The sequence below is a fragment of the Panthera onca genome, chromosome D2 (genome assembly GCF_046562875.1).
Source record: "Panthera onca isolate mPanOnc1 chromosome D2, mPanOnc1 haplotype 2, whole genome shotgun sequence".
NCBI classification, from domain to species: Eukaryota; Metazoa; Chordata; class Mammalia; order Carnivora; family Felidae; genus Panthera; species Panthera onca.
This window is the reverse complement of record NC_138349.1, coordinates 40,097,602-40,114,767: the sequence shown is the minus strand read 5'-3', so window position 1 is coordinate 40,114,767 and position 17,166 is coordinate 40,097,602. Positions and strand designations below refer to the sequence as shown.

Genomic DNA, 17,166 nt, shown 5'->3' with positions numbered 1-17,166 from the left:
TTTACTTTTAAAGACATTTCAGAAACATGATAATTCTAAAAAATAAAAGAGAAGCTTGGTCGGAAGGAAATTGGATGGGGAATCAAGAAACAAAGGTCTTATTCCTGGTTCTCCAAATTATTCTGTGTGGCTCCAGGCAAGTCATTTACAACTCTCAATTCTTCTACTCATTTCCTAGTGATGGAATGGAAACCAAGAATGTCTCTTAAGAAAGTTCCTCAGGAAACAAGCATTTTGCATACCAATAATGCTGTTACCTGAGTCTATTAAAGATCAGAAAATGTCTTGGAGGGAGATACAGGGCCCATCTCAAAGAATGACAAACATGAAGCAAGAAGAGCAAAAAACAACTACCTTCAGGTTTTGGGGCCGTGTGAATTTGTTGAGAAGTGCAGTCTGAATGAGCTCCCACCGGCTCCCTGCAGTTCGCTCACCATTCTTTAAGGAAAAGGAAAAACAGATTAAATTATCTGTTGGATCACTGAATCAGCACTCAAATAAGCACACACTAAACTGATTTTCAAAGACTAAAAGAACATCTGTTCTGTACTTACCTCATCTTCCACAGGGTACAAGTTTTGTTCTGAACAAGGCATCTTAACATGCTTATTGTCCCACAAATCTTTAAAATGTGTTGGAAAAGGTTTAGGAACTTCTCCTGCTCGCAAAAGGTCTACCTGAAAGAGAGGGAAACAAGAAAACTCTAAGTGCGTAAAAACTAGGTATATATTGCACAAAACAACCCAAAGAAAGCAGCCAAAGCAAATGCTATGAAATACAGACCAGCTCCTAGGCAAGAAATCTCAGAAGCCTTCTTCAGCTGTTCCTACTCCTTATCTTCATTTGATCAGCTTCCAAATCATCACGTTTGGTCATTCTAGCTCTACCCCTTCTAGGCCCCTGGTCCTCATTATTGCTTACCTTCTAGGCCCCCATAACTCCAGCTGCTCCCAGACACATTCATCCCCGATTAAGCCCTCATCCCCACTTGGGAACATTATCTTTCTAAAGTATTCCCAGGCTTCTAATCCTACAATGGCTCCCCTCTATGATTCCAAATGAAGTCCCCAGTTTTTAACATCCCCTCTTACCCATACACCATCTGGTTAAACATCTATCATGACCTTCAACACTCAGCTCAATTTTCATTTTCTTTAAGAACTTTTCAAAACTTTTTTTTTTTTAATTTTTTTTTTTAACGTTTATTTATTTTTGAGACAGAGAGAGACAGAGCATGAACGGGGGAGGGGCAGAGAGAGAGGGAGACACAGAATCGGAAGCAGGCTCCAGGCTCTGAGCCATCAGCCCAGAGCCCGACGCGGGGCTCGAACTCACGGACCACGAGATCGTGACCTGAGCTGAAGTCGGACGCTTAACCGACTGAGCCACCCAGGCGCCCCTCAAAACTTTTTAAGGACAGTTTACTCCCTCTTGTTTTATTAGATCATTACCATACCAGATCACACCTGTTTTTCCTTCTCCCACTAGACTATAAACTTCTTGAGAATAATAACCATATTAACTGTGGATTCGGAATATTTATGATGAAACCTGACTTATGTGTTTCTGTAAGTATACGTATAGAAATATATACATATGTAAATATATACGTATGTGTACACATACACATTGCTGCTTATAATAAGCATTAAGTAAACGTTTGAGAAATGCGATATTTGAAACATGAAAAATTATACATTTTACCTATTCTGGACACTTCATATAAATGGAATTATACAACATATGGCCTTTTGTGTCTGGCCTCTTTGGCTTGACGTAATGTGTTCAAGGTTCATCCATGTTGTAGCATGAATTAGTACTTCACTGCAAATAATCAAACCATCACAGTAATATAAAATTTGAACTGTAATATGTTATGAGTGAAAGGTTCGTGGTGTATGAGAATCTATTTCAGACAATTCCAACTTACCGGTGAGCTTAGAGAAGGTTTCCTTGGGGTGCCTAGGTGGTTCAGTCAGTTAAGCATCTGACTCTTGGTGCTGGCTCAAGTCATGACCTCACAGTTTGTGAGTTCAAGGCCTATGTCAAGCCCTTTGCACTGACAGTGCGAAGCCAGCTTGGCATTCTCTCTCTCTACCTGTCTTCTGTGCCCTCAACTCATGCTGTATCTGTCTCTCTCAAAATAAATAAACTTGAAAAAAAATACTAATAAACTCATCAAAAAAAAAAAAAAAAAGACTTCCTTGAGGAAATGGCAATTGAGCTGAACTCCAAAGGATAAAAAGAACTAGGAAAAAGAAGGAAGACTGTTCCTCAAAAAGGGAACAGTTTATAGAAAGGAAGACTATCCAATAAGCACTCAAGAGAAATAAAGTTGTAGGAGAAGACCACCCAGAGAGAGAAGAAAACAGGACCTATGGAAAAGCCTTGAGGAGCTCTAACAATTTTTAACACATATGCCAGAAAAACTAAAGGAATATAATAAATGGCTAAGGAGACAGAAAGAAAACTAGGATTATATGTTATCATAGAAGCCAAAGAACGAGAATAGTCAGAGGAAAGAATTGTCAGGAGTCAGTAATTATGCTAAAAGTATTTTCAACTCCTGATGAAGTCCCCAAAGGTGACTTTGTAAAGATATCCCATGTAATCAGAGGTGACAAAACAGGTACCAGTCCAGCTCCACAGACAGGGGAACATATCATATATATGAAAGTATGCTTTGTGTGTGGGCATCGGTATGTGCATATGTGTGTGTATATGTGTTTGTGTGCCTGCATGTGTGTTTATCATGTCTTTAAAGATAATCAAGCACCAAACGACATGCCCCTGCAATTTCAGACTGCCTTTTTTTTTAATTTTTTTTAACGTTTATTATTGAGAGACAGAGAGACCCAGAGCATGAGCAGGGGAGGGGTAGAGGGAGAGGGAGACACAGAATTCGAAGCAGGCTTCAGGCTCTTGAGCTATCAGCAAAGCCCCTGACGTGGGGCTCGAACTCACAAATCGCAAGATCATGACCTGAGCTGAAGTCGGGTGCCCAACTGACTGAGCCACCCAGGCGCCCCCCCCCCCTTTTTTAATGTTTATTTATTTTGAGAGAGAGAGCACGCATTCAAACATGTGCTAGAGCGGGAAAGGGGCATAGAGAGAAGGAGAGAGAGAATCCCAAACAGTCTCAGAGCTGAGGCTCGATTTCACAAACCACAATATCATAACCTGAACCGAAATCAAGAGTTGGATGCTTGGCCGCCTGAGCCAACCAGGCGCTTCCAGACTGCCTTACATTTCTAATGGTAAATATCAGCTTTACTTTACTACTTTAAATTTCATAACTATTAATATCTGGCATCTTGGAAATGTAACTTGGGCTATTTATTTAATAACTATTAATTACATATATATCATATTACCATATTCAGAAAAAAGAATCTAGAAGTTAATCCACCAAAATTCTGAAACAGGACTGAGAGACTTGGATTTTGAGTTATATACTATCACATGAGACCTGCATCTTTTTTTACAATGACCTTGTACTACTTTTATAATAAAAATAAAGATTTTAAAGATTCTAAAAATTCAAACGTCATTGGATATCTAAAAATAAACAGTAATTACAGAGATTAAAAAATGACGGTATAGGATAATTTGGGTTTTCTTTATGGGCAGTGGTATAAAGAAAGGCAGTAAAGTCAAAATATCACTTACCTCCCCAATCTCTTCTCCAAATTTTCCACCAGTAACATCTTGTCAGTCACTCGGCCTTTTCTTAATTTTACCTGCATTTTCCCTCTTCACCCATATTTAAGAATTCACCATATCCTATCAATTTTACCTCAAAACAAAGCAACCAACTATTTTCTTTTTTATTTCCACATTACCCTATCTCAATGATTTTCAAACTTTCTTAAATAGCAGAACTCTTTTTCCCCCTAAGAAATCTGACATTAATTCATTATATTTAAATCAAATAAAACTATTATAATTTTTATAATAACTTTTACTTATGCTAGCATCAATACATGAAATTGAGACTAAGAAATACAAAATTCAAAATTGAAAGCTAGGGATCACAGCTAAAGCTTGTATCAACCTACTACTCAATTTACACTTAAATCTCTCTCAGTATTGGGAATGCAAGCTGGTACAGCCACTCTGGAAAACAGTATGGAGGTTCCTCAAAAAACTGAAAATAGAACTACCCTACACCCCAGCAATTGCACTACTAGGCATTTATCCACGGGATACAGGTGTGCTGTTTCGAAGGGACACATGCACCCCCATGTTTATAGCAGCACTATCAACAATAGCCAAAGTATGGAAAGAGCCCAAATGTCCATCGATAGATGAATGGATAAAGAAGATGTGGTATATATATACAATGGAGTTATTACTTGGCAATCAAAAAGAATGAAATCTTGCCATTTGCAACTACGTGGATGGAACTGGAGGGTATTATGCTAAGTGAAATTAGTCAGAGAAAGACACATATCATATGACTTCACTCATATGAGGACTTTAAGAGACAAAACAGATGAACATAAGGGAAGGGAAACAAAAATAATATATAAACAGGGAGGGGTACAAAACATAAGAGAATCATAAATATGGAGAACATACTGAGGGTTACTGGAGGGGTTGTAGGAGGGGGGATGGGCTAAATGGGTAAGAGGCACTAAGGAATCTACTCCTGAAATCAGTGTTGCACTATATGCTAATTTGGATGTAAATTTTAAAAAATAAAAAATAAAATTAAAAAGAAAGAAAGAAAGAAAATCTCTTTCACAGTATTAAGAAAATTCTATTCACTAACGTAAATAGTTTCAAATGGTAATTTTTTTTTGTTAAAATATTGTTGTTTTTTGTTAAAATATATTAAGCATTTTCAAGTTTGAGTGTGTTTGTTCTTTTATTACAGGTTTTTCAGTTAAAAATATAATTTAGAAAACACATGTTGTGTTAAATTTCCTAAGAACCCCTGAGCCACTTTAACGCAGCACAATTTGATAATTACAGTCCCCTTCCTTTTCGTTTCTTACCTGCTAGCTTACTTTCTGTAGCTTCTTTTTTAAAGAAACAACTTCATTGAGGTAGATAAAGTTTACCGATTTTAAGAGCTCTTAACATCCCTTATCTGTTTCCAATGGATCCTCACTTCCATTTTCCTTACACACAGCTGTGTGATTAATCCTGCTACAGTAATAACTATTGTGTGCACAGACCTTTTATCAATTTCCAATACCTACAGACTCAAGTCCAATTCCTGGCACTTGAACCCCTCTATGATATGGACCCAATCCACTTTTCAAGTCTTATCTTCCACCATTCCCCATCCAAACTCTAAGCTCTAACAAACCAATTATTTTCAATGTCTAAAACAAATAGTTTTTCAACCACACAGAGCTGTTTGTTTGTTTTTTTATTTTTATTTTTGAGAGAGAGAGAAAGAGAGGAGGGGCAGAGAGAGAGGGAGACACAGAACATGAAGCAGGCTCCAGGCTCTGAGCTGTCAGCACAGAGCCTGATGCTAGGCTCGAACTCACAAACTGCAAGATCATAACCTGAAGTGAAGTTGGGTCCTTAACTAACTGAGCCACCCAGGATCCCCACTACATAGCCCTTTTTTATAAAGGTTATGTATCTGTCTTGGAATTCTCTTGACTTACTAACTCCCCCTCAGAAATGTCTGGTCATCTTTTATTTATTTATTTATTTATTTTTTTAACTTTTTTAATGTTTATTTATTTTTGAGACAGGGAGAGAGCATGACTGGGGGAGGGGCAGAGAGAGAGGGAGACACAGAATCTGAAACAGGCTCCAGGCTCTGAGCTGTCAGCACAGAGCCCGACGCGGGGCTTGAACTCACGGACCGCAAGATCATGACCTGAGCCGAAGTCGGATGCTTAACCGACTCAGCCACCCAGGCGCCCCTGTCTGGTCATCTTTTAGAGCTCAGTTCAAACTCCACAACCTGTTCAATGTTACTTACACCTATAACCATGAAAAAGAATTCTATACTTCAAAATATCTAATCACATCTAGACTAAGTTGTATAATAGCAGAGATTTTTTAGGTAGTTCCTGTGAAATCTAATATAGAGACTAAAAAGTGAGATGACTATTTAAAACGACCCAATGAGTGACAGAAATCTAAAATTGGATTATAATGATGGTTGCCTAACTCAGTAAATTACCTAAGTATCACTGAAATGAGTGAGCACTTAAAATGGGTAAATTGTATCTACCTCAATAAAGTTGTTTCTTCAAAAAAGAAGCTACAGAAAGTAAAAAGAGGATACCAGGGACTAGTGAGAAATGGAAAGTTATTGTTTAGCAGGTACAGTTTCTGTGTGGGATAATAAAAAATTTCTGGAAATGAATACTGGTAATAATTGTACAACATTGTGAATGTACCCAATGCCATGAAATGGACACTAAAAATGGCTAAAAGGGTAAACTGTATATTATGTATATTTAACCACAATTTTAATTTTTTTTTTTTTTTTTTTTTTACTTTTGAGAGTGAGACAGGATGTGAGTGGGGGAGGGGCAGAGAAAGAGGGAGACACAGAATCTGAAACAGGCTCCAGGCTCTGAGCTGTCAGCACAGTCAGACGTGGGGCTCAAACCCACAAACCGAGAGATGACGACCTGAGCCGAAGTCGGGAGCTTAACCGACTGAGCCACCCAGGCGCCCCTAACGACAATTCTTAAAAATGAGGTTGGTTTTAGACATGTTGAGTTCGAGACACCTCTGGAATAGTGATGGTGATGCCTAGAATAATCTAGAGCTCAGAAAAGAGGGCAAAACTAGAAAATGATTTGAGGATACTGAACCATACACAATTTTGAACTTTAGGGACTAACCCATTAGAGATTAACCCACTACCTAACAAATAGTGGGTGCTCAACAAATACTGTCAATTGAATTTAAAACAAAAAGAAAGAAAAGAATCCAGTGACTTTAAAAAAAAATACTGAAAAAGTCAATTGCCTTATGACCTGACAATAATTCATCTTATGGATGTATTAAGTACTGCATTAAGAAAGCTATTGTTATATTTCTCCAATCTATAGACTTCTTGGTACTTTGTGAAGAAAAAAGAAACAGTTTCTGTGCCTTGGGCCTGTTTTTCACATCAATAAGTACTGCAATAAATGAAGACTAAAGAGTCTTCTCTCCTTATAGGTAAGAGGAAATACCTACCCGAATAGTTACTGTATGATTAGCAGATGGTCTCAAGAGAGGCAGCCGGTTCCCACACCGAGGCATTCTTCTCATATCCTCAATAGGAGTTCCAAGCCATTTCTTATCTGGAGAAAGGTGAGGTGGAATGTATTTAGGTATCTTCCTTTCTGTCCTTTGATGCTTGATTTCACATTGTTCTTTTCTAAGGTCAAAACAAACGTATTCAGTCACAAATCTGCCTATTTAAATTTCCTTAGGTACACAAGTATAAAACTTACCCAGAATGTTATTGTTTAAAAACGTCCCAGACTTGCTCTCTCTCCTTGGTATTTACAATCAAAAGAAAAACTAATAAAACATAGTAAAACTGAAGAGCTTATTTTCAAGTCTATGGAAGCAATTTATTTTTAAATTTTTTTTTCGTTTATTTTTTTGAGAGAGAGAGAGAGACAGAGCACAAGCAGGGGAGGGGCAGAGAGAGAGGGAGACACAGAATCTGAAGCAGGCTCCAGGCTTTGAGATGTAAGCACAGAGCCCAATGCGGGGCTGAAACTCATGAACCATGAGATCATGCCCTGAGTCAAAGTCGGCTGCTTAATTGACTGAGCCACCCAGGCACCCCACGAATTTCTGAACACATAAAATCGCCTTCCAAAAAAAACCTGACCATGTAAGAATATGAGCACTGCCAAATGAGGCATGGTTCACAGTGTCAGCTACTTCTCAGGTCTCTAGACAACAATTTTCAGCAAAGTGAGCTTACTGTGGCGCATGTGATAGAAAATATCACAAATTATGGAGATTAAGATTCCAAATGGAATAACTGCAAAAATGTAAGCTTTGTAATCAGACAGACTCAGCTTTAAATCTCAGCGTTACTACCCACAAGTTATAATTTCAGTGAATTCTCTAATTCAAATCTCAGTTTTCTCATTTATGAAGTACAACATCACCTGCCTGCACATCAGAGCATTAGAGGAGAAAATGCAGTATTAATGGCCTAGAAAAATGGCTAAACAGAAGCTACTATCAACCTCATATTTTTAAATTCTGATTATCCCCACCAATTTCAGAAGGAAGATCACGAAACTAATAAAGTCCAATTAACAATATTTATTTACTTCTTGTTTTCTGTCCCTGATCTTTTTGAATCTAGGTTTAAATTTAGCATTAACATGGGGTGTCTGGGAGGCTCAGATGGTTAAGCCCCCAACTTTGCCTCAGGTCATGATCTCATGGTTTTTGAATTTGAGCCCCACATTAGGCTCTGTGCTGACAGCTCAGAGCCTGGAGCCTGCTTCAGATTCTGTGTCTCCCTCTCTCTCTGCCTCTCCCCTGTTCCCAACTCTGTCTCTCTATCTCTCCAAAATAAACATTTTTAAAAAATTACATATTTATCGTAAAGTTAAAAAGAAACCAACTATTTCTTTGCTTCAATCTAAACCATAACTCTGTTAAACCCCCTTACAAAATTATAAAATGTATTACACTATTGGAGACACTCTTGTGGAAAAAAATTACCTTTTGTCATCTACTTTAGGTAGTCTCATGAAATGATCTGTGATTTTAGTATCCTTTTTTCCATGTTGCTTGGAATTCCTGCATTCTACATTTAGGCTAGAAATACTTCCAGATGGTTTGGCATTTAAATCATTCATTCCACTGCGAGTCTCTCCTCCTTCAAATTGAAAATGTAATTGAATTTCACCTCCTTTAGAAGAGGACGGTTTCCTCAATTCAGTGTCGGCTTCTCTTGCTTGGAACCTTGAAGGTCTACCAGCTGTTTGGGAGGAATTGCTATCTTCTTGCTCATCAAAACCTGGACTTGTCTCTTCATCTGCCTCTGAGTCCTGACAACTATTTTTGGAATTATCTACATCCATTGGTGACTCAGGTTCACTTTCTTTCTCAAATGGAGGAGAATTTCCTAAGCTACTCTCCTGTCTACTCAATTTGTTGGCATTTTTCAGTCCACTACCAGCATCTTCAGAGCCGATGTCTGACAAGGGACTCTCTGGCACCACATCTATCTCTTCCGGCTGACAACCTGCACAGTCTTCTACAGGATGGCAAGACTTGCTGCACTTCTGGTGGCTTTTGGCTTCTCTGGCCCGTTCATCTTCTGTGGTCTGCTTTGCATTTGCAAACTTTACAGGTGTCAAAAATTGCTGATTATCTCTACTCTCCTCACTATCTGTGTCACTGTGATCATCGTTTCGGGGTGACTGATCGTTAGCATTACTGAACTGCTCTGGTATCAGAGTTACTGTCGAAGGTTCACTTTCCAAAAGCTGCTCTGTATGTTTCCCTTCATTTTGCCACTTACACATAGCTGCAGTCTGATGCTGGTTCAAATATTGTGTACTTTTTTCAACAGGTGATTTATCAAGACTTAGTTGAGAAACATTTTCTAATTTTTCCACATTATGTTGATAAAAGTTATCTTTTTGTACAGAACTCATCATGGATTCCAGTCTTGTGTTATTGTTTTCTTTACTGTGCAAACTACAACAGAATAGAAAGAACTAATGAGGCAATAGAACTTGATACAATAGAAAGAACTTATAAAAAAATCACTTATCCAACCACACAACCACACTACCACTACCATAGTAATAATTAAACTACTTGTGATTACCTAAACACAGAACATGCTCTTTCATGACTCCATCACTTGGTACATATGCCTGTAATGCCCTTTTCCCAACTCATGCCTGGGAAACACCTACTCTTCCTTTAAATGTTAAACTGGACTCACCTCCTGGCAGGCCTTCCTGCAAAGGTGAAGCTGATTGTCCTATATACTAACTACCACTGTTCTGTTTATATAAGACAGTCAAGTCTTATTTATCACACTATGTAATGATTGTGTATTTTTGAGTATGCCACCACCACTATACTCTATCTTAGAAACAGAGACTATTCCTCTTTCATCTTTGTATTTCAAGTATATAGGACAGTCCCTGATACATTAGACTCTAAAACACTATTATTTGTAATCTGAAAGAATGAATAAATGTAAAGAAAAGTGGGATCAAGCGAGGAGAAAAAGCATGAAGCAAGATAAAACATTCATGTATCATGTTATTCATTTCTCTGTATAGGTATGTTTCTATACCTTTCTGCTTCAGCTGTCTTGATTCCTTTAGTGTCCATCCAACTGGTAATAGTCTTTTGTTTGAAAACTGTAAAAAAAAAAAAAAAAAAAAAAGACACACACACAGACACACACACACACACACCAAAACAATTATGTATATGCATACATGCCTTCAAAGAGAAAATACCTATAGCAGCATTTATACACATAAGCCATTGTGCTAGGTTCTGTGGGTTAAACAGAGATTAATCATTCCTGCCACACTCAAGTAATGGGAGATAAGATAGAAATATTATATAAATGCATCTGGCATAGAGTAGTAAGCAACATGCCCCTAAAAGAGCTGGTATGGACTAATGGGTGAGAATTCAGGCTCTGTAATCAAACGACTTGGATTCAAATCCTAGTGCTCCCATTAGATTCCTAAGCAACTTTGTGAGGAATCATTTTTCTGTGTCTCAGATTCCTTATTTGTAAACATGCAAATTAACAGTACCTCTCCTGGGGTTATTATGAGGTTTAAATGAAATAGCATGCAAGATGTTTAAGGCACAAACTGGTATACGATCAATAAATAGTTCTTAACTAACTTAAGTTAGTTCTTAACTACCTTAGTATTAAATGAGATTAAAAGGAATTAAAGTATTTCTGAGAAAAGACTTTAGGGAACTAGAATAGGTAGAACAGTCTGATAAATAGGGGTTGAATTGTGCCTGGAAGAATAAATGTAGTCACAAAGGGAAATCATAAGCAAAGGCATCAATGGCAAGGAAAAATAAAGAACTTAAAAAGAAATCAACACAAAATATGATTGAAAAGTCAGCTACCACAAAGAGGTATGAAAAAGTGTTAAGTTACACTCAGAGCTGTAATTCCAGAATTCAAATCTAAGAGGCTGTCAGTCATGCATGATAGATAGCCTGGAGCGCAAATCTGAGGGGGCAAGAAGGAAGACCCTATTGATAGAAACCAGCAAGGAAGCTATTGGTGTTAAGTCAGAGGTTCCCAAACCATCTGAATCATTAACGGGCTGATAATTAATGGATCCCAGGGCTAGACCCCAGGCCTACTGAATCAATCTATATATGTGATGATAGAGTCAACAAAGGAAGCTAGAATCTGTATTTTTTTCAAAAGGTGACTCAGATGATCAGCAACTAGGTTGGAGAACTAATGGTCAAAGGCCAAAACTAGTCCTTGTGAGAATAGAGAATAAAAGTTGAGAAATGAGAGTCATTACAGACTTCATAATGATAGAAGTTAAAGGTGACACTGAGCTTTAAGTTTGAGATACTTAAAAGATAGTCACAGCATTAAGTAAAAATGTAGGAAATATAAGACAACTGGATTTAGGGGAAAATATGATTTGGTCAAATGTGAACATACTAAATTTGAGATGCTGAAGAGCTGACTAGATAGAAATGACCAGCAGACAATAGCAAAGGTAGAAGTGATAACTCAGTTGAAGAAATGCAACACAAATAAATGTAAACCACAGTTTACATAAGCATTAGAAATAAGCATGCTTTCAAAATTAACTAAACTATGGATTAAATGTATGTAATATTTTAGTATAAGATATAAAATCTTAAACATTCTCAACTATTCCCCAAACTGTAATGTAAGAATCTAGGCACCTTAAGTCAGACTCATTTTTATTTGCTTAGGTCTTCTCAAATACCACAATGTGAGCAAAACAGATGTTGTCCTAAATATATGAAAATATACAGCTTTATCACTATATTTGAGTCCCATATAATTCATTCCTTACATAAAATACTAACATTCCAACTAAAATTCTTCGATTAGCATTTTAAAAAGTTTCTATCACAAAAAGTATTATATTTGATATTCCTTATTAAATACCACTATTTTAGTGCTTTTATTAAGTTAGCACTTCTACAGAAAATCAGGCTTCAGACAAAAAATTGGTTTCAATCAAAAGAGGATGAACAACTTGATTCCGAGACTTCTTCTGTAGTTCCATCTTTCTCTATTTAATTTCATTATATCAAACACAAGTATAGAATATCCTCAAATTACAAACCAGCAGGGAGCCAAAACTTCACTTTTTGAGTCAGTGTAGAATTTAAAACACCTTTTGGGGCACCTGGGTGACTCAGTCAATTAAGCATCTAACTCTTGATTTTGGCTCAGGTCATGATCTCATGGTTTGTGAGACCAAGCTCCGTGTAGGGCTCTGCGCTGACAGAACAGAGCTTGCTTGGGGTTCTCTCCTTCTCTCTTGCTCTCTTTCTCTCTCAAAATAAATAAATATTTAAAAAATAAAACATCTTTCTCCATAAATATAAGGATTAAATGGTATGCAATAGCTAGGTTCCTATAATAGACATAAACACAAAGCATAGCACTATAAAGGCAAGTCTAGAGAACCGAAAGACTACATACATCATTTCATAAGAAACTATGAAGTGTTCTCCTACAGCTCTGACATGAGAATGTATTCTCTCTCCAGTTTTAAGTTTCCTAGTATAAACAAACTGAGGGTTGATGGGGGGTGGGAGGGAGGGGAGGGTGGGTGATGGGTATTGAGGAGGGCACCTTTTGGGATGAGCACTGGGTGTTGTATGGAAACCAATTTGACAATAAATTTCATATATTGAAAAAATAAAAAATAAAAAAATAGTTTCCTAGTATAATTCCTGAAGCCTGAGAACAGGATAAAAGAGGAGCAAGAGGTGAGGAACCAGTATTTCCTGATAATAAAACATTCCTTAATCCTTCTGAGAGCCCTACTTCTCTTTCCAATACCACTACTCTAGCTTCCAAAGGTTTCTTTTGCAAAATTTCACAGGACTGCTTCAGAGTTTTACCCATTATTACCAAAATGAGCATAAAATTATGCTTCCCACATTACCTGGGAACTTCTTTCTTTTTACTAGAAATAATCACAGCAAGCAAAAAGGAGGGTAAAAGAGGTGATGAAAAAGATAAAAGATCTGGAGTCAAGATCCTGGACTGAGATCTTTGCTCAGTCACTTAACTGGTACTTTACTTCTTTGGGCTTCACTTCTATTTCCTCACCTATAAAATAGGATTAACAATAAATACGTACTTCCAGGCTTATGTAGATCAATGAGAGAAAATATGAAGTGTCCAGTCTCACAAAGTAGAAACTCAACAATTCACCCAATCTCATTTTCACGGATATCAGCAGTCCTCCAACTTTATTCTGACTTCACACCATTTACACTTAATCTCAGAACATCACTCAGTAACCACTGTGTTAGTGTCAATTAGCATATCAAATAGGTGCTATAGACACAGGCAAAAGACACAAAATGCTTTGAAATTCACCTGCATTTCAAAGGAACACCTCAAAAGTCTCTTTATCAGCAGCAAGATAAGGTATGGGAAGGAAGGGTGCGGAGAGACCAAAAAGTGATGGACAGGGGGAGTTCTGAGATGAGGAAAGAGGTCTGATGATGCTTTTGACAGCACTGAGGCTGAAGGAATGATTCAAGGGAAGGGAGACAAACCAGCTCCAGTCCCCCCACAACCACCACCACCACCCATCACTGACCTACACTTGGACCGTGCCTGGAGCAGGGAGAGAAGCTCTAGGTAGCTATAAAAGGCAGAAAAGGGGAGCTGCCATCAGAATGTGAATAGCACCCTGAGTTCTATGCAGGGTTTGCGGTTTTCGACCAATAGAATATGCCCAGGAAGGTAAATAACACAAAATTTAAAGACGTTGAACGAACATCCATTTCCTTTTCTCATCTACTTCTCCTAGAATGACTATATATTAAAATTTTAAATACCACATTCCTAAAGAATTCCAAATTTGAAACAATAGTTTTTGTTTAGACTGTGAACATTTGTTAACTGGTGTCCTGTGCCCAGTATACACAAATAGTAACACATAATAAAGTACAGCCCAAGTTTTAATTTGGTTCCTCTTCTGCAGAAATCTGCAGGAAATAAGATTCAACCAAGAGGACTGACTGCCTCCCTCCACTTGCAACTAACTCTTCCACCTTTATATGGAAATCAGCCTCTCAGATAGGTTCAGATACAGTACTTGGAGGTCACCCTCAGTGCCCCTCCCCTCCACTCTCCATCACCAAGTTCCCTGAAATCTTCCTAAATCTTAAATCCATTCCTTCCTCTCCATCTTCAAAATAGCACCAATATCAAAAGAACAGGTACATCACTTTGGACAAGCGCATTTATTTCCTATAACTGGTCTCCTGGTCTAGTCTTGACTTTCTCTAACCCAGTGTTACACAAACTACAATGGACTTTTTTTTAACAAAATACATACAACATAAGAATGCATCATATATAATAGGTATTATTTCATGAAACATGTTTGTAATAAATATGGCATATTTACTCAGTTCATAGATTTCCTACTGTTTGTACCAGGTGAAATTTATACAGCAGACCGCAGTCTAAAAATGCCACTAAGTCTAAAGATGGCCACTAAGGCCATCTTTTCTAAAATACTCACCAAATGTTATCTCCCTTCTTAAAAGCTTTTTAGTGGCCCTCCATTAACCACAGAATAAAGTCTAAACTTCTTGAAATCGCACTAAAGTTTGTCCGTAACAAGCTCTGCCCCTCTTCTTGGACTCACCTCCTGTCACTCCTGTCATCCTGTGCTCCAGTCCTACCACTTTTGCACATGCCACTCCCTCTGCCTATTTAATTCTTTCTCTCCTTGATCTACACGGTAAATCCTGCTTATCCTTCAATATTTAGTTCAGGTGTACTCCCCACTGCCTCTAAGTCCTGAGAAAACTAAGTTTATATTATTCACCTGAAGACTGCCTGATCTCTGTCCAGTTGACCAATGCATCACTGTTGAGCAATGCATCCTTTTTGAAATGCTCTCTTCCCTGCAGGACACAACAAAAGCCAAGATTTTCTCCTACTTTTCTGGCTACTTCTCTTCAGTCTACTCTTAAATGATGGTGTTCCTAAAGTTTCTGTCCTAGGTCGCCTTTATTTTCTCTACATGCTGTATATGATCTGATCTACTTCCATAGCACCGATCACCACGTTTATACCAAGAATCCCCAAATCTGTATTTCCAGCAAGATATATTTCTTAGGAGATACAAAATACATATCCCATTCTCTCTGAATCCATCCACTTCTCCCCTTTCCTACCGCCCACAACCAAGTATAAACCATCATTATCTCCCACCTACACTAACTCCTTTAGTCTTGGGCCTGCGCTTCTGCTCCCTTTCAATACATGCTTCATTTTCTACACATCAGCCAGAGACCTTGAAAAAAGAAAGAAAAAAGGTGTGTGTGTGTGTGTGTGTGTGTAAACATGCATGCACACGCATGTGTGTAAAGTCACTCCCCTACTAAAAACCCATTAAAAGCTTCGGGTTGCCCTCAGAGATAAAACCCTTAGCATTCAAAACCCTTAGCATTACCTGTATGTCCCAGTATGATCTGATCTTTGCCTACCTCTCTGCAGCCCTATCTCTCACTACTCTCCCCTGTTGACAGTATGCATCAGCTATACTTCAGGAACCCTCCCTTACTTCCTCTTTTTTAGCTAACTCTTCAACATTCTTCACTCTTCAAAATAAGCATTTCATCTTCTGCGAGAATATCTTTGATCCCACAGACTGGATTAAGTACTTCTGACTCTTGGGGTGCCTGGGTGGCTCAGTTGGTTAAGCATCTGACTTCGGCTCAGGTCATGATCTCGTGGTTCATGGTTTTGAGCCCTGTACCCAGCTCTGTGCTGAGAGCTCAGAGCCTGGAACCTGCCTTGGATTCTGTCTCTCCCTCTCTCTCTCTGGCCCTCCCTCGAGCTCTGTCTCTCAAAAATAAACATTTTTTTTAAAAGTACTTTTGATTCCTAACCCTAACCATATGTCCCTCACCTATCAGCACAACCATTACCTCTTGTTACGTGGACTTCTCACAGAATTGTCTATCTCTACTGATGGATTTTAGGATCTGAAGACAGGCCAAGTTCAACAATGTATGCCAGAGACAAGTACAATGCCAGGTAATACTAACAGCCCTGCACCCCGAGGTGAATCAAGAGAAATTGTGACCTTCTTTGCAGCTTTCTTTCCATCTAGAGGTTGAAGCTTCACATACACAATTAGACCTCCTTAACAAGGCAATTTCTCAGTCAAACCCGAGGAAAGCAAACAGGTGGAGTCTACTACCATTTTCGGCCTTGAGTGACTGCTCATCAGGGTTTCTCACCCCACCAATGCAAGTGGGAAAATGTGGCCGCATTCCCCCACTAAGCGGCCTTAGTGACTCGGCAAGAGGGCCTCAGAGTAGTGCACACAAGACCAGAAAGGGGACGACTGGAGTTCCTGGGTCCTCGGAGACCAAGAAAAGGTTTGGGCCAAAGGGAAGGACAAAGATCTTTATTTCCTCACGTACCAAGCGAGGTGGCGCTGCCTCTGTGCGGTCCCGCCCGCCCCGGGACGCAGCCTGACGAGGACGGTGGGACCCTGAACTGCACGGGAGCGTCCTTGGGATCGAGAACGCGCCTCTGCCTGCCGGGGAAACTCCGGGCGTCCGAGGCGGCCGGCGGAGAAGTTGCAGCGGTGCCCCAGCGGGGTCGCTTGGTGCAGGGCTCACAGCCGGGGCCCGCACTCATGCTTGGGACCCGCAGCGCACAGTCCCCGGGCCGGCCCGGGCGGAGAGCCTCATTCACTAACCCTGAGAGGGACGGACTGCGCCTCCTCCTCGGCGCCTCCCGGCACCATTCCCTCTCTGCCGCTGCCTGCTTCTGCAGTTGCTGCTCCGCTGGCCTCCCGAGCCAAGCCCTAGCCAGTCGCCTGCCTTCCCTTTCCACAGGCACCCCCACCTGCCACAGGACGCGCCGCTTTGATTCTGGCTTGGTTCACTTTCCCACCACCGGAAGGCGGCCGTCAGGCGCTTCCGACTTCCGGGACGTAC

The 17,166-nt window shown here is 39.3% G+C and overlaps 1 protein-coding gene across 7 annotated transcripts in view; it reads right to left on the bottom strand.

Moving 5' to 3' along the window:
* PARG (poly(ADP-ribose) glycohydrolase) overlaps positions 1 to 17,132 on the bottom strand; it is a 131,322-nt gene extending 114,190 nt beyond the window's left edge. For 2 of the 7 annotated variants that reach the window (XM_081790506.1, XM_081790507.1), the window contains exons 1-6: positions 16,645 to 17,132; positions 10,268 to 10,334; positions 8,671 to 9,654; positions 7,168 to 7,351; positions 555 to 677; positions 355 to 438 (exon numbers count right to left, since the gene is read on the bottom strand). In XM_081790506.1, coding sequence (XP_081646632.1) covers positions 355 to 438; positions 555 to 677; positions 7,168 to 7,351; positions 8,671 to 9,654; positions 10,268 to 10,334; positions 16,645 to 16,864 — 1,662 coding nt within the window. In that variant the 5' untranslated portion in view covers positions 16,865 to 17,132. The remainder of the gene's footprint in view (positions 1 to 354; positions 439 to 554; positions 678 to 7,167; positions 7,352 to 8,670; positions 9,655 to 10,267; positions 10,335 to 16,644) is intronic. The other 5 variants (XM_081790508.1, XM_081790509.1, XM_081790510.1 and 2 more) reach the window with 5 other exon arrangements.
* Positions 17,133 to 17,166: the final 34 nt, after the last annotated feature.